The sequence below is a fragment of the Jaculus jaculus genome, chromosome 16, assembly GCF_020740685.1.
Source record: "Jaculus jaculus isolate mJacJac1 chromosome 16, mJacJac1.mat.Y.cur, whole genome shotgun sequence".
Taxonomy (NCBI): domain Eukaryota; kingdom Metazoa; phylum Chordata; class Mammalia; order Rodentia; family Dipodidae; genus Jaculus; species Jaculus jaculus.
The window spans coordinates 64617603-64636133 of record NC_059117.1 but is presented as its reverse complement, the minus strand read 5'-3'; the positions used below and the strand labels follow the sequence as shown (position 1 = coordinate 64636133).

The 18531-nt window shown below is 42.2% G+C and overlaps 1 protein-coding gene across 1 annotated transcript in view; it reads right to left on the bottom strand.

Annotated features, from left to right (window-relative positions):
• The window catches only part of Nek4 (NIMA related kinase 4), a 42213-nt gene that overhangs the window by 9797 nt on the left and 13885 nt on the right, over positions 1-18531 (bottom strand). Inside the window, exons 7-13 of the mRNA XM_045136082.1 lie at positions 14147-14536; positions 11366-11515; positions 8355-8504; positions 7832-7898; positions 6792-6898; positions 2666-2754; positions 608-813 (exon numbers count right to left, since the gene is read on the bottom strand). Coding sequence (XP_044992017.1) covers positions 608-813; positions 2666-2754; positions 6792-6898; positions 7832-7898; positions 8355-8504; positions 11366-11515; positions 14147-14536 — 1159 coding nt within the window. The remainder of the gene's footprint in view (positions 1-607; positions 814-2665; positions 2755-6791; positions 6899-7831; positions 7899-8354; positions 8505-11365; positions 11516-14146; positions 14537-18531) is intronic.

Sequence of the window (18531 nt, the reverse complement as noted above, 5' to 3'; positions counted from 1 at the left end):
CATCTTTGTGTGTCTGGCTTACATGAGATCTGGAGAGTCAAACATGGGTCCTTAGACTTTGCAGGCAAGTGCCTTAACCATAAGCCATCTCTCCAGCCCTTTTAAAAACTTTTTTATTGACAACTTCCATAATTATAGACAATACATTTAATTTTAAAAATTAATTTTCAAGCCAGGTGTGGTGGTGCATGACTGTAATACCAACTTTGGGAAGCAGAGGCAGGAAAACCAGGAGTTTAAGGTTATCTTTGGCTAAAGAGGAGGTTAAAGCCAACATGAACTGCATAAGACTATGCCTTACAAAACAATAATAATATTTATTTTCATGCAACTTTTTGGCCTATGTGTGTGTATATACATATACATACATACATACATACATATACACACACACACACATATATACATACACACATATATATATATATATATATATATATATATGTATGCATGTATACACACACATATACATATACTTACACACATATAAAGATATACCTTTTATGTACATATCCAAATGAAATAAAGAACAGCCAACTTACAGGTATTTAACACATTTTTCCAATGAACATATTTTCTAGCTTTCTATTAAAAAATAAACTAATACCTGACGGCAGCTTTTCACAGTGGAGTTCCTCTGCCTCTTCTATGACTTTTCCATGAAGTACCAGTGTGTCTCTGTACTTCCGATTAAGTTTGAACTCTGATATTGGCTTTGGCATGGGAAGGTCTTCGCAACTCTCTTTAGAATCCAGCTTAAGGGTCTGAGTCATCAATTGTACCAAGTCATTCATTTCATTTGTATAACTTTTTCTGAAAAATAATCAAATATTATTATTTACTTGGTTTCATGGGAATTTTTCATTAAAAATTAGATGAAAGCCGGGCATGGTGGCACACGCCTTTAATCCCAGCACTCAGGAGGCAGAGGTAGGAGGATCACTGTGAGTTCGAGGCCACCCTGAGAGTGCATAAAGAATTCCAGGTCAGCCTGAGCTAAAGTGAGACCCTACCTCGTAAAACAAAAAACAAAAAACAAAAAAATTAGATGAAAACTGACCTTTATGGATTTCTGCTTCAAAATAAGCTTTTCTTCAGCCAGACCCTTCCACAAATAGCTATAATCTGTTTGCAAAACACAAAAATCAACTACAGGCCAGGTGTCGTGGCACATGCCTTTTATCCCAGCATTTGGGAGGCCAAGGTAAGGAGGATCACTGTGAGTTCGAGGCTACTCTGAGACTACATAGTGAAGTCCAAGTCAGCCTGAGCTAGAGCAAGACCCTACCTCAAAACAACAAAATCAACTGCAGGAAAAGAGTCAACAGCTTTTAGCCTAAGACTAGGCCATAGGCAGCTTAAAGTCAAAGAAGAAACCCACAAGCTGCTTTCCACCTGCAGAATAAGAGAGTTGAGGACAACCACTGCCAGTATAAAGGAAGCGTGGAGTCCTGGAAGAGGGAGGGTCAGAAAGCAGCAGCTTCATTCTGGAAGGTGGCTGTGTTCACTACTGTACCACCAATGCTGCCCTGACTCTATATATAATTCTGGTCAGCAATTTCCAAGGAACCTAACAACACTCAAATATGAAGCTTCAGAGTATTTAAATAAAACAGAAATATCAACCCCAATAAGATAAAATTCATGAGGTCTTGTATCTGGCTAAAAATTGCAAAGAAGGGCTGGGGAGATGGCTCCGTGGTTTAAAAGGCACTTATTGGGCTGGAGGGATGGCTTAGCGGTTAAGGCGTTTGCCTGCAAAGCCAAAGGACCCAGGTTTGATTCCCTAGGACCCACGTTAGCCAGATGCACAAGAGGGCGCACGTGTCTGGAGTTTGTTTGCAGTGGCTTGAGGCCCTGGTGTGCCTATTCTCTCTCTTTCCTTCTGTCAAATAAATAGCAGGGCCAAGAGAATCTAAAGCGTGAGGATCAGGAGCCAGCTACTCTGACACTCATTTGCAGCACCAACAGACCTACCCTCTCTCAAAGAAAGTGCTACACAGACACCTTGAAATTGTCCTTTGACCTCCACACATGCACACTGGTGCAAGCATGTCTGTGCATGCACACGCACACACACACACACACACACACACACACAAATATATACACTTATTTTTTTCAAATTGCAAAGAAACAGGAGAATATTACCTATATGCAAAGAAAAGGAGTTTATAAGAACCAGATCCAGAAGTGACACAGGTGACAGAATTAGCAGAGAAAGACATCCAAGTGTCATCTCAAGTACATTTCCGACGGCCACAGTAGAAGAAAACATGAACATGCTAAGGAAGAGGCATGGAAGATGAAAAGCAGACCTAATCTAAGCTGTTAAGAGATGGGAAATACAATGTGTTAACCATATACAACAGGCCTAATAGGTTAGACACTGCAGAAAAGGGTCAATGAGCTCACACAGCTACAAGGAATAAGTAACAGTCAAGACTGATGAAAACTATAAACACGTAGATCTGAGAAGACACTCTATAATGATTCTGAATGGAAATTATTTATAGAAGAAAAAGTAAGTTCTTGCTTCTACCACAATCCATTTGTTATAGTATCAGCAAAAGTCCCACAGGTTAGAAACCACAGTAAATATACATCTTAGGTTCAGCTGAAACAAAAGCAGTTTTTTACAGAAGACATAAAAACAAGAACTTACCTTTCTCTTGAATCCCCATCTGACTTATCAGTTGAGCTCATAGAAGAACTTAATTCCTCCTCAGACAGACAATATACCAGCTTCCTTTCCTATTAAAGTTTTGAAAAAGCAAAATTCTACATGACAACACAATAAGAAGTAATATGTCAAACAGTTTGAGATGGAAAGATGACATAATACATTGATGCAATTTAACAGGGGAAGCTTAACGGAAAACCTGAAGTTACTTCATTCAAATGATGTTCTAGTTCACTCATAAAGTTCACAAGTGAAGCCTAAGGAATATCCGGATGAAGCTGTACTAGGGCTTGAAGAATTTTAGCTATAAAGAAATTCCTGGGTCTGGTGACACAGGCCTTTAGTTCCTGAGGTAGGAGAACCACCATCAGTTTGAGTTTACTCTGAGACTACATAGTGAATTAAAGGGCAGTCTGGTCTGGGCTAGAGTGAGACCCTACCTCAGAAAAACAAAAACAAAACAAAAAAAGAAAAGAAAAAAAAAAGAAATTCATTTTCCAGAGAAACAGATAACCAGTTTAAGTGTTTCAACTCTGAAACAGCGGCCTTATCTCGTAAGGAATACTGACATTAAAAAACCGCCACCTAAATCAAGGAATCTTAGTTTATTCATGTGACAAAGTACTTTAAAGAATTACAAAATATAATTAACATAAACCTGACAACTTTCGGAAGTGGAGGCAGACACCTCAACTAATGAACTAAATGATGCCATTAAACCACACAGCCAGATGTGGTGGCCCACATCTGTAATTCCAGAATTTAGGAAACTAAGACAGGAGAATTGCCATAAATTCCAAGCTGGCCTGAGGTATCTAGTAAGAGTTCCAGGATAGCTATACAGGCAGTTAGTCAGGGACAGCTTCCCAAAGTGGGAACAAGGAGATGCCACCCTGCCCACCCTGGCAAGAGTAGAACTCACATTTGATCCAGTCTCACCCAACATGACTACAAGCAATTTCTTAGCAACAGCGCCCCTACTTCTTCCTAGCACACCTGGGTCCTTAAACCAATCAGGTCTGGGCCCCTCCTGAGCCAATCCCTTGAGTCCATGAGATGAGCCAGTCAATCAGGTCTCTGCGCACCCAACTGAGTCTGGTAACAAGGCTGTGAGTCTCCCCCTCCCAGGCAGGCCGGAAAGCCTGCACTTTCATAGCCGGGTGCTTTCCTGCGTGCCTTCTACCTGTGTCTTGCTTTGGGGGCTCTTTGTAACTTGTATTTTTTTTAAATCTCTGAGTCCTTCACTCTTTCTCAATCCTCTCTGGTGTTTTATGTGAAGGTTCTTAGGCACTGCCCTCCACATGTTGGTGTGTGCCTTCTCCAGAACCTTCACCCCAGGAGACTTCTCTGTGATGGAAATTCCCTCCCTTCTTTCTTGCCAGCTGGGCAAGGAAGAGAATTCTCCTCTGGCTTGAGTCTGTCAGCTAGCTTCCTCCCTGGATCTTAATTCCTCCCAAATAAACTACATAATTCCTAATTTCTCAATAAACTTAATAATTTATCATTTACCCTTCTTAGTGTCTGTTTTCCAAATTCCATGTTAAAATGGGCAAGAACCCCATGGTTGGGGTTCACAGGCCAGGGGGAACCCTCCCAAGCCCCCAAATCCTACACCAATAACCCAATAGGCCAAGGCCATGTATTGCCTAGTGGAAGCTCTTAGCCAGCCCTGGAAGTGCAATTCTGTATTATCCGCTACTCCAGAGGTTAAGGCAGGAGAACTGCAAGCTTAAGTTCAGTCTGGGCTACACAGTGGATTTAAGGCCAACCTGGGTAACTTGTTGAGACTTTGTCTCAAAATAAAAATTAGAAAGCAGGGGCTGGAGAGATGGCTCAGTGGTTAAGGTGCTTGACTGCAAAGTCTTAAGGCCCCAGGTTCAATTCCCCAGTACCCATGTAAAGCCAGCTAGAGGCCCTGGTGTGCCCATTCTCTCCTGTTATCTCTCTCTCTGCTTGAAAATTTTATACATACATACAGACAGACAGACAGACAGACGGGGGGGAGGGGGAGGGAGGGAGAGGGGAAAGAAAGCAAGCAAGCAAGCAAAGCAAAGCACAAGCTGGGGATGTAGGTCAATGGCAGAGCCCTTACCTAGCAAGTGAAGCCTTAGATTCAACCTCCAGATCAAAAAAAAGCTACCAAAGAAAGGCTTTTTTTTTTGAGGCAAGCCCAACAGACTGGCCTTTTCTTTTTCTTTCTTTCTTTCTCTCTCCTTTTTAATGTGAGAGTATGAGAAAGAGAGAGACTTGACATGCCAGGGTCTCCAGCCACTGCAATCAAACTCCAGGCACGTGTATTCCTTTGTGCGCATGTGTGAGACCTTGTGCTTGTGTTACCTCATGCATCTGGCTTATGTGGAATGTGGAGTTGAACATGGGTCGTTAGGCTTCACAGGCAAGCATCTTAACCACTAAGCCATCTCTCTAGTCTAAGAAAGGCTTTTTCATCTTTTTTTTTTGAGGTAGGGTTTTACTCTAGCTCAGGCTGACCTGGAATTCTCTATGGAGTCTCGGGGTGTCCTCGAACTCACTGTGATCTTCCTGCCTCTGCCTCCCTGGTGCTTGGATTAAAGGCATGTGCCAACATGCCCGGCTCCAAGAAAGGATTTAAAAATGTTTTTTATTTATTTATTTGCAAGCAGAGAGAGATAACAGAGGAGACAGAGAAAATGGGTGCACTAGGGCCTCCAGCTGTTGCAAATGAACTCCAAATGCATGTGTCACTTAGTGCACCTGGGAAATGAACCAGGCTGACTGCTTTGCAGGCAAGTGCCTTAACCCCTGAACCATCTCTCTAGCCCCGTTCTGGTTTTTTTGAGGTAGGGTCTTGCTCTAGCCCAGGCTGACCTGGCATAATTCACTATGCAGTCTCAGGGTGGCCTGGACTCACAGTGGTCCTCCTACTTGTGCCTTCTAAATGCTGGAGTTAAAGGCCTGCAGCACCAAGCTCGGCAAGAAAGGCTTTTTTGTTGTTGCTGTTTTGTTTTTTAAGGTAGGGTCTCGCTCTAGTCTAGGATGACCTGGAATAATTCACTATGTAGTCTCAGGATGGCCTCAAACTCATACGGATCCTCTTACTTCTGCCTCCTGAGTGCTGGGATTAAAGGTGTGTGGTACCACACCCGGCTAAAAAAGGCTTTTAACTAGACTGCCAACTGGCTAAAAGAATGCCTGAAAAATTTATACCTTTTAATGGGCCAAGTATAATCTTGTCAGTTACTGTTTACCAGGGTATGATTGCACATATCTATTGTTCCAGTGGTCGGGAGACTGAAGCAGAGAATCAAGAGTTCAAGGCTCACCTGAACTATATAGCAAATTTGAACTCAGCGTGGGCTGCATAGTAAAACCTTTCTCTCAAACCTAAAAAAAAAGGAAGCAAGCTGGATGTGGTGGTTTACATCTATTAATTCCAGCACTTGGGAGGTAGAGGCAAGTACATCCCAAGTTCAAGAACATCCTCAGCAACCTATCACATTTAAACCCATCCTTGGATACATGAAACCCTGTCTCAAAACAAACAAGCACACAAACAAAAATATAATCGCAGGGCTGGAGAGATGGCTTAGCAGTTAAGGTGCATGCCTTCGAAGCCTGAGGACCACAGTTGGATTCTCCAGGTCCCAGATAAGCCAGATGCACATGGTGGCACATGCATGTGGAGCTCGTTTGCAGTGGCTAGAGGCCCTGGTGTGCCCATTCTCACTCACTCTCTCTTGTGTTCCCTCTATCTGTAATAAAAAAAAATAAATAAAATCTTTTAAAAAAATCTAATCGCACACAAGACCATCATAAGAGGAGGGAAAGATCATGACATCAAAATAAAAGAGAGACTTATTGAGATGGGGAGGGGATATGATGGAGAATGGAATTTCAAAGGGGAAAGTGGGGGGAGGGAGGGTATTACCATGGGATATTTTTTTATAATCATGGAAAAAACTTGAGAAAAAATAAAATAAGATTTTTTAAAAAACGCCAAAAAAAAAAAAAAAAATCTAATCGCAGCCTTGCCCCTGAGGTGAGTGGCACTGACATTTATGAGGTTTCCTATCGTGGGCTCTTCAGGTCCAGACACGTCTGCCTTTCCCCTACAGTGTGTGTGACATACCTGAGTGACACTGCCGTTAGAAGAGAGCTGCTGGGCAGGGGTGGGCGGGCCTTCCTCCTGTGGTCTCCCTTGCCTTGCTGCACTCGGAGTTCTTGGCATTGCAGGGGCTGAAACAATGAATGAATGTGTCAGCAGCTGTCTGTGGTGGGCAGGTTCAACTGAAGAGGGCTTTGTACTAGGAACAGAAATACCCTCAGCACAGCCAGGCAGAAGTCACTCACACAGCATGTCAATCATCACTGTGGTGTTTGATACTTTAGCTTTTAGTCCTGGGTCTACCAGCTCGATGACCTTGGCAAGTTGCTTTACCCTTTACAACCTAGTTTCCTGCCCAGGAAAAGTGGGACAATGCTCCCTCCCTATCTTGATAGTTACTCCCACTATGAAATGAGATCTATCCTTATGCTGCTTACATAACAGAGACAGAGCCACCTTGAATAAATGGAAACTGCTGGTAGTGTTTAGACAATGGTAAGGGGACTGCTACACAGCCCCAAGCCCAGTGTATTCTCTACTTCCTCTCTGGGCCTAGACCGAGAGCACATCTCCAACCAGCAGACCATGGCTACAGACACAAGTTAAACAGTCACCTGATTTCCAGGCTGAAATGCCTTAGGAGCGGTTACTACTCAAAGCCCTATGGCTCTTTCTCTTTTTTTTTTTTTTTTTTTTTAAAGTTTTTAGAGGTAGGGTCTCGCTCTGGTCCAGGCTGACCTGGAGTTCAGGAGTCTCAGGATGGCCTTGAACTCACAGCGATCCTCCTACCTCTGCCTCCTGAGTACTGGGATCAAAGGCATGTGCCACCACGCCCAGCTCTGGCTCTCTTTTTAATATCCTCTTTTTCTGATATATAATCTAGATTCAATAGCCTATGATGATTTTTTAATATAGATTGTCTAGGAAATTTCAAAACATTTTCCAAATTCTTTTCTCAAATGAATTATTGCAACTTGAATGTTTGGACACCTCATGATTCATGATTAGAACTAGTGCTTATGTCCAATCATCAATTGCCAATTCGATAAAGAGGTCAATTTCACCTGAGGGGACCATCTCTTCCTGTGACTGCTTCAGTCGCCTCCTCTCTCTGGCAGATAGTGGTCGATCCTTTGAAAGAAAGCCACAGTTATTTCTATTCCTATTTCCCCCATAACCCCTACAATGCATGTATCATCCAATACTACCATAAAAGCCTTGGGTTGGTCTGTAAAGGAACGGAAACTGCTCTGCACAAGGGGTCAGTCCGCATAAGGTTGACGCTACCAACATGAAATGGTCACAGCCCCGGTTTCTGGGAGATGAGATGCTTGTTTTCAGAAGGGCAAGAAGGGATTTTCCTTTTTCTGATATTCATAATCTATTGGGTCTTCTTAAGTAACCTAGTGACCATCTTTAAAACCAGAGTCTGTCCAATTCAATCAAAGCTTCTCTGTCAACCAAAAACCTGCCTCTTCTGGTGCCAGGAAAAAGCAGGGCTAGGATGTCTTAATATGAAACTTCACAATACACAGAACTTTATAACCCAAAGCTTTTTATTTTCACATTCAGGAGTATTCCACAAACCTTGGATGATGACATTTCACTGCTCCTTGAATGGCTTGTAGTACCAGAGACGGGTCTACTTTGGTTTTCAGCATTTTGTTGTGTTGATACAACATCCATACTTCCAACAGAGGGATGAGAAGACAAATGCTGAGAACGTGACTCCTGAGGCTTAAACAATTTTAAAAAGTGGGGGAAATTTATCAGTTTCATATACTTTCACCTCCAAAAGCTCCCTTTTTGGGCACATCTCCAATGTGCTTATCAGCGATTTTTTTTTTCCCTAAAAACATTATGTGTATGTTTGAGACAGGATCTCACTCTGTGGCCCAGACTGCCCTAAACTATGTAGACTAGGCTAGCCTTGAACTCAGCAATCTGCGCCTTAAGAGTCTCTCAAGTGTTGGGATGTATGTGAATGCATGTCAGAGATCCATCCTTAAAAACTTCAAAGCATTAAAAAAAAAATGCATCCCACACTGGCCTAAAAGTCCCTGTGAAACGAAGGATGACCATGAGCTTCTAACCCTACCGCCATCACCTCCTGAGTGCTGGGATTACAGACATGAGCCACCACACCTGGTTTATGTTGTGTTGAAGATTAAACCCAGTGCTTGATGCATGCTAGACAAGCAACCTGCAACTGAGCTACACTTCTGTTCAAGCATTGCATTTTTTTAAAATATTTTTTATTTATTTATTTGAGAGCGACAGACACAGAGAGAAAGACAGATAGAGGGAGAGAGAGAGAATGGGCGCGCCAGGGCTTCCAGCCTCTGCAAACGAACTCCAGACGCGTGCGCCCCCTTGTGCATCTTGCTAATGTGGGACCTGGGGAACCGAGCCTCGAACCGGGGTCCCTAGGCTTCACAGGCAAGCGCTTAACCGCTAGGCCATCTCTCCAGCCCGCATTGCATTTTTTTAGGAGACTGTGCAAGAGGCCTGGTGGTCACAGGACTGTAATTCCAGCTATTTGGGAGTTGACAGGAGGATCACAATTTCATGGCCTGTCTAAGCTCCAGAGATTCTGCCAAAGTGAATGACCATCCAAGAAGCTTACTGCACAGTGCCAGGGGTAGTCTACCTCTCTATAAATTGTTGATCAGGGAGGCCCTCAAAACAATACAGGTTATTGCCATTGCTGCTGGCTGCCCACCAGAACTTGACAGCAAAGCCCTACTGCTGAAGACACCACATATTCTAAAAGCAAGACATAAAGAAATCAAGCTAGGGCTGGAGAGATGGCTTAGCAGTTAAGCGCTTGCCTGTGAAGCCTAAGGAGCCTGGTTCGAGGCTCGGTTCCCCAGGTCCCACGTTAGCCAGATGCACAAGGGGGCGCATGCGTCTGGAGTTCGTTTGCAGAGGCTGGAAGCCCTGGCGCGCCCATTCTCTCTCTCTCCCTCTATCTGTCTTTCTCTCTGTGTCTGTTGCTCTCAAATAAATAAATAATTAAAAAAAAAAAAAGAAAGAAATCAAGCTAGAGCTGGGTGGGAAGCTTCCTGTCTCCTGGATAGACCACGTAGTGCTGGAAAGTGCTACGCAAGTTGCTGGAGAATTGTCATCCACAGTCTTATTTGTGAACCCTGCATGCAATACTACTGACTGGCCACGAAAGATGGACTCACTGGTGCAACAGTGGTATCTGTTATGGAGATAACCAACTACTTTCTGATTGGATTTGACGCCTACTCCACAGGAGGGAATCATGTCTGATTATCAACCCAGCCAAAACCCATGGCTAGGAAAGTCACAGGCCTTAGTGGAAAAAACTACTGATGCTGCTTTGGTAAATGGATATGATGTGTCCATCAAATTGCCTTTTTTATTTTATTTTATTTTATTTTATTTTATTTTATTTTATTTTATTTTTTTGAGGTAGGGCTTTACTCTAGCCCAGGCTGACCTGGAACATTCACTATGAAGTCTCAGGGTGGCGTCAAACTGATGGTAATCCTCCTGCCTCTGCCTCCCAAGTGCTGAGATTAAAGGTATGTGCCACCATGCCTGGCACAAATTGCCTTCTTAATAATAACTACGTTTATACCCACAGATCTGTGCTGCTGTCAGCTTTGGTCAGAGAAGCTTCTTCTTTTTTTTTTGTAGTGGGCAACAGTTAACTATAGAGACTTGTAATTGGTCAAAGTGATGAGAATAAGTGACTGTTGAATGCTCAGTCCTAGGTGCTCAGCCTGGAAGAAGTGAGGAAGTGGTATGGAATGATGACTTCCAGGCAGGATAAGGCTGTTACACTCTTGAGCTCATAGCAACTGTGATTACCTGAGTAAGACCTGTCCAAGATTGGGCCCATCAACATCCTGTCATGGAGGGGAAGGAGCATGTAAGGCCTCCCCTCTCCCTGAGAATCTGCAGGTAATTAATAGTTGATGGGTGAAAGAGAGACATTTTCTTCAGTGGTGTAACCACTGGTAAGGAGCCCATGTTCCTGAAAGCAACACTAATGAAACTCACTGAACCATTACCAAAAAAAAAAAGCATGAAATTAGGAAAAGGACTAATTGGGAAGACGAAGGGTTCAAAAGGAGTATGTGTGTGTGTGTGGGAGGGGATGAAAGAGTAAGGGGAATGTGAATATAATCAAAACACTTTTTATTTTTGGTTTTTAGAGGTAGGGTCTCACTTTATCTCAGGCTAACCTGGAATTTTCTATGTAGTCTCAGGGTGGCCTTGAACTCACAGTGATCCTCCTACTTCTGCCTCCCAAGTGCTGGGATTAAAGGCGTGCACCACCAAGCCCGGCAAAACACATTTTTTAATGTATGAAAATTACAATGAAACCCATTATATGTAACTAATATTTGGTAATAAAGCATTTAAAAATCCTTACAGCATTTCCAACTTACTAACATCTGAAAACTCTGATTAAACATCTTGCCCTTGCTACCCTTCTTGACATGTTCCTTCAGTCTCTCCTGTGCCTTTTTGGCAACCATGAAGGATTCTAAATTGAAGCCAAGCATCCCAGAGCCTGTCTCCCAAGCAGCAGTTTGTCTTGCTGCAAAGCCATCACTGACCTGGCTCTTTCCTCCGCCATGCACTGTCTGTTCTCTTTTCCTCTGTCGCCGCTGTCGAGATAAGGAAGGCTCAGACCCACGGCTATGTGGCTGCAAACCTGGGTGGATGCTGCCCTGTCTTTCTATAATACAGTCACCAGCAACTCCATCCTTAAAAGTAATAAAATGAAACAAACATACACAAAAGTTAGGAACTTCAAATACCAAGCCCTCCATATCTACTTTTAAAACTGAAAAATGAAAATGAACAGGAAAAGTTCTCCTTCTCAAAATAAATGCTTATTTACAATGTAGACAAAGACAAATGCTGGCATGGCATTAATTACCCAAATATTCTGACTTTCTTTTCCCTCTTCCTCCAAACAAAAGTAATGATTTTAAATAAAATTCTTACAGACATGTCTTGCAACACACATTTAATAAAAGTAAAGAAGACTTAAATAAATGGTATGATCTCCTATATACAAGGGTTGGAAGATAAATATTATCTGCAAATGACCCTCAGATTCAAAGCGATCCCCACCAAAACCCCAGCTTTTGCATTAAGACAGGGTCTTGCTTTATAGACCAAGTAAGCTTTTGTTATTGTTATTGTTCAATCTTCCTAACTCAGTTTCCCAAGTTCCAGGATTATAAGCGTGCACCACCACACCCAGATAAATCCCACCACTTTTGGAAGAAATCGTCCAGATTATCTTAAAACTCATAAGGGCTGGGAGGCGGCTCAGTGAACACAGTACTTGCTGCTCAAGCCTGAGTACCTGAGTTCAGATACCCAGACCCCATGTAGAAGCAGGAAGCTGTGGCAGGTTTCTATAATCCCAGCATGCCTATGGTGAGAAAGGGGGTGAAGACAGAATTTTGCAGAAGAGTAGAGAAAAATGAGACCATGCCTCAAGATGAGGTTGATACACACATACTCTCTGCTCACAAATAAAAAAAAAATTAATATGGGGACTGTGGAAATGGCTCAACAGTTAAAAGCCTTTGCTTACAAAGCCTGCCAGCCCAGTTTTATTTCCCCAATATGCACGAGAAGCCAGATCCAAGCCAGATATACAAAGTGGCACATTCATTTCCAGTGACAAGAGGCCAAGGTACACCCATGCTCTCTATCTTTCTATCTCCTGGCAAATAAAGTATTTTTTTTAAGAAGAGGTGGAAGGTGAGGAACAACCCGTAGCGTACCTGCACTCATGCACACAAGTCCATTAACACACCTGTAACCACACACAATGAACAATATTTAAAACTCTTAAGGACAGCCAGGCATGGTGATGCATGCCTTTAATCCCAGCACTCAGGAGGCAGAGGTAGGAGGAGTGCCGTAAATTCAAGGCCACCCTGAGACTACATAGTGAATTCCCAGGTCAGCCTGGGCTAGAGTGAACCCCTACCTCAAAAAGACAAAACAACAACAACAACAACAAAAAAAAATTCTTAAGGAAATGCAGAACATACAAAATTGGAAAAAAAACTGAAAAATATGAATAGAACTGGAAGATACAGTTTGTAATTTCTTAATACAAAGCTACTACAAAGTTAGTTACTACAAAGCTACAATAATAAGCATTGTGTTATAGATCAACAGAGTAGAAGTAAAAATGTCTTTGGACTAGAGAGATGGCTTAGTGGTTAAGGTTCATGCCTACGCAGCCAAAGGACCCAAGTTTGATTCTCCAAGTCCCATGTAAGCCAGATGCACATGGTGGCCCTGGAATGCCCATTCTCACTCTTTCTGTCTTTCTCTCCCTCCCTCTCTGTTTCTGATAAATAAAAATAAATCTTTAAAAAACATAAAAAAATAAAGTCTTAAAATTTGCAGTCTATTGATTTTCAGCAAGGCTATCAGAGGGGCTGGGGGAGATGGCTCAGCTATGAAAGGCACTGTTGAATTGCGCAGAACCCATGTAAAACCAGATATGGAAGGAGCTCATCTGCAGTGGCAAGAGGGCTTGATATGCCCATACTCACTCTTTCTCTCCTCACATGCAAATAAACCAAGTATTTAAAAATCAAAACTAAATAATCAGGAAGGATACTGACACAATCAGAATAACGAAGCCACCAAAGAACAATCTTTTCAGTAGTCAGTGATGTGACAACTACATATCCGCAATGAATGAGTGAAGCTTGATGCCTTTCTCAAACACACACTCAACGTATGCAAATACAGCAGGGCTAGGGATTTAACTCAGTAGTAGAGTGTTTGCCTAGCACACACAAGGGTTCAACCCCTAGTATCCCAAGTAAGAAATTCATACCATTAGCCATAGGTACATACAAACTGGAGGATTTATTTGGCAATGAAAACAATGCTGGTGTAAGTAAATGTTGAAAATATTATGCTGAAAAAAGCAGCCAGACAATGATCTATTTCTATGAAAAACTCAGAATAGTCAAATCCATAGGGACAGATGTTTCCAGAGGCTGTGGAGGAGGAAGAATGAAAAGTGACTGTTACTGAGCATGATTTTATTTTATTTTATTTTTTTCAAGGTAGGGTCTCGCTTTAGCCTAGGCTGACCTGGAACTCACTCTGGAGCTCAGGTTGGCCTCAAACTCACAGTGATCCTCCTACCTTGGTCTCTAGAGTGCTAGGTTAAAAGCATGCACCACTATGCCCGGTTCTATTTTATATTTACTAGATGATGAAAACATTCTTTTAAATTTAAGCTGGCACAAAGAATAACTAATTTTTCTCCCATAAGCAGAGGACACCCACACCTCTGTAATCACTGCCCAGCTCTTGCTCGTTGAAGCGTCGTATGGACCACTCACCTGGGCCTCTGGATTTTGGTCTCTGTTTAGGGGCTGCGATGGCTTTGCTAGTTCACTCCCTTCTCCACCACCACCAGAGGGCCACATGGGGAGCAGGTTTTCAGGCTGAGCACTGGACTTTGTGTTCTCCTTTGTCTGAAGAGCACGGCACTGACTCTCCAGCTCAGTGGACGCGTCCAAGGGTCTCGGTTGGTTCTCCTGAGCTATGCCATCCTTCATTGAGTCTCCCCTTTCTGCAGGTAAGAAGTCAATATCTACCCTGCTGATTGTGGCTACTGACTCTACAGGATTACTTATGTCTGTTTCACAAATGTGGCCTTTCGGATCAGCAGGTGATTTCAAAGAATCAATGGCCATTGGTTTCTCTTGGGACAAACATTTATCTTCACCCTAAGCAAAAGATGTCTCCAGGTTATTAAAGCTCCTCAGACAATACATAAAAATTAACTTCAAGTGGAACAATAGGTTCCTCAAAAACTTAAACACAGAACTATCATAGGGCCCCATAAAATTCCACTCCTAGGTATACTCTGGTTTTCTAATTTACAGGACTTGGAATCACCATGGAAGCATCTTTATCATGTGTGTGAGGGATTTTCTAGATTAGCTGAGATGGGTGAACTGACCTTAACTGTAGGTAGCACCATCCTATGAGCTGGGTTGGACTGTATAAAAGGGAAAAAGCAGGGGCTGGGAAGATGGTTCAAAGGTTAAAGTCACTTGTTTGCAAAGCTGGGTGGCTTGCTTTAGTTCCCAAGCCACCCAGGTAAGCAGACACAAAGGGTGAGGCTTTGGACGTCCACGACCTCATAGCACAGCACTGCCCACACAAGACCATCACACGAGAAAAAAATCACGACATCAAAATAAAAGAGAGAGACTGATTGAGATGGGGAGGGGATATGATAGAAAATGAAACTTCAAAGGGGAAAGTTAGGGGAGGGAGGGTATTACCATGGGATATTTTTTATAATCATGGAAGATGTTAATAAAAATTGAGAAAAAAAAAAGTGAGGCTAGTGTCTGGTCCATTTGCAACAGCAAGAGGCCTTGATGCATCTCCTCACACACACACGCGCGAACAGAAATTAAAAAATGAGGTGGAGAGGAACTGAGAAAGATACCTGCTGTCACCCTTCAGAGATGCCACCCATGCACAAACAGATGCTCCCATACCACACATACATGCATGCAAAAAAGATTGCAAAATATCACTGAAAGAAATATAAAAAATATTTATTTATTCATTTATGAGACAGACAAAGAGAAAAACAGAGGGTGAAAATGAGTATTGCAAAGGCCTCCTACCACTATAAAAGAATTCCAGATGCATGTGCCACTTTGTGCATCTGGCTTTACGTGGGTACTGGGGACTCGAACCCAGGCCATCAGGCTTTACAAGCAAGCACCTTTAACTGCTGAGCAATCTCTCTAGTCCTTTTTTTCCCCCTGGATCATACAAGTTTAATTTATTTTTCACATCACATTCTGGACATTTCATTGGATCCACTTTGTTACTTTTGAAGCACTTTATGGTTACACATTACTACAAAACAGTTCTACAATTACAGGTAATGCAGAGAATGGAGCACTCCCTGATACAGCCTGAAATTTTTAAGAGACATAAATGGGAAACTATCTCCTGTTCATGGCTTAAAAGATTGAATCTAATGATTAGCCTACAGATTTAATATAATCCTTATCAAAATACAGTGGCTTTTTTGGCTGAAACAGGAAACCTCATTCTAGAATTCATAGGGTATCTCAAGAGATCCCCAAATAATCTTTAAAAAAAAAAAAGCAAAGATAGAGGACTTACATTTCCTATTTTCAAAACTTACTATAAAACTAAAATAATCAGAGCAATGTACTACTGAAGTGATTACAGATAACCAGGGTGATGTAGTACTGAAGTGATTACAGATAACCAGAGCGATGTAGTACTGAAATTAAAGACAGATATACTGGACAAGAAAGGCCAGAAATAAACCCTCACACATATGGTCAAGTCATCATAGACAAGGATAATGACCTTGTGTATTAGTCCATGTTCTTCTGTAAATATCACAGACAGTAATTTGTGAAGTATAAAAATGTATTTGTGGGCTGGAGAGATGGCTTAGCCGTTAAGGCGCTTTCCTGCAAAGTCTAAAGACCCTGGTTCAATTCTCCAGGACCCATGTAAGCCAGATGCACAGGGGGTGCATGCATCTAGAGTTTGTTTGCAGTGGCTGGAGGCTCTGGCATATCCATTCTCTCTCTCTCTCTCCCTCAAATAAATAAATAAATAAAATAAAAATAAATAAATAAAAACATTAACAAAATGATTCTCATTTTAAAAAAAAGTCCTTGTTTCATAGTTCTGAAACGTGGGAGGCCCAAGGTAAAGAGCAGCAGTTGGTGAGGGCATTTTTCCGAATGGAAGTCTCTCAGGTATTCCAGGGTTGCATAACAAAATCCTATGGTTGGGCTGGAGAGATGGCTTAACGGTTAAGGCGCTTGCCCACAAAGCCTAAGAACTCATGTTGGAATCTCCACATTCCACGTAAGCCAGATGCACAGTTATGCAAGCATGAAATGCTGCACATGCACACAAAGGGACACATGCATCTGGAGTTTGTTTGCAGTGGTTGAAGGTCCTGGTGCGTTCATTCTCTCTCTCTCTCTCTCTCTCTGCCTCTCTCCGCCTCTCTCCCTCTTTCTCTCAATAAATAAATAAATAATCCCATGGTGAAGAGGACACAACAAAAGGATACAGCCAAACTGGCTTTTAACACAGACCTATTTTCAGGGCAGGGAGATGGCTCAGCAGTTAAATGCACTTGTGTGCAAAGCCAGCCAACTTGGGGCTCAATTCCCCAGTACTCACATAAATTCAGATGCACAAAAGGTGGTGCATGCATCTGGAGTTTGTTTGTAGCAACAAGAAGCCCTACCATGCCCATTCATTGCCATTGTTTCTGTCTGTTCACAAATATATAAATAAATTTTTTAAAAGAGAATAAAACTGCTCTACAACTAAGTCATTAAACTATTAATCACCTCACCCCAATGACCTGTCTCATTTAATACCTCAGATGAGTTGTAATGGGGATATTCAAACAATAACAATACTCAGTCGAGGAAAGGACAGTCTCTTCAATAAACTGTGCTGAGAAAACCGTGTACTTACATACAAAATTACTGATGATCCCACTGAGGAGGGCCCTCAGTGGAATGGGGGACGGGACATAGGACATAGAGGATAATCTGATGGGAATAAGACCAATTTGAAGTATGTTTATATAAAGTTTCCAACAAAAATTATTTAAAAGAATAAAGTTGCCCTTACCTAATACCACATACAAAAAATATATGTATATTAACTAGCTGGGTGTGGTGGCACACACCTTTAATCCCAGCACTGGGGAGGTAAAGGTGGGAGGGTTGCCATGACTCTGAGGCCACCCTGAGACTGCATAGTGAAAACCACGTTGAACCTGTAAGCCAAAATAAACCTGTTTTCCTCACAAGCTGCTCTTGGTTGGGTGATTTCTACCAGCACTGTGAACCTACTGCAAAACCTGGATTTGATTCCCTACTACCTAACTAAAGCCAGATGTACAAAGTGGCCTATGTGTCTGGAATATATTGGCAGTGGCAGGAGGACTTGGCAAGCCCATTCTCTTGCTCCACCTCCCTCTCAAATAAACAAATAAATAATTTAAGATGTCAGAATGAAACTCACTGTTCTGTACAATTAACATACACTAATTAAAAATTAAACAAGGGCTGGAGAGACGGCTTGGTGGTTAAGCGCTTGCCTGTGAAGCCTAAGGACCCTGGTTTGAGGCTCCATTGCCAAGGACCCCATGTTAGCCAGATGCACAAGACGCATCTGGAGTTTGTTTGCAGTGACTGGAGGCCCTGGCACTCCCATTCTCTCTCTCTCTTTCTCTGTCTATCTGCTGTTCTCTCTCTCTGTCTGTCGTTCTCAACTAAATAAGTAAAAATAAACAAAAAATTAAACAAAGGTTGAGACTGGTGACACACACCTTTAATCCTAGCACTGGGGAGGCAGAGGTAGAAGGATCATTGTAAGTTCAAGGCCAGCCTGGGCTAGAGTGAGACCCTACCAATTAAAAATAAGAGAGAAAAAAAGAAAGAAAAAGAAAACAACAACAAAAAAATAAACAAGGAGTTAAGGATTTAGCTCAGTGAAAAAATGCATGCCTAGCCAAGAGTTTGGTCCTCAGGACATCAGATAGATAGATGTAGATATATATAGATATAGATATAGATGACAGAGAAAGAAACAAAAAATTGTTGATCAGACTGTGGAAAAACCGATTCTACTGTGCTTTCCTCACAGGGTTATAAAATGGTAAAAATGGAAACCAACCAGG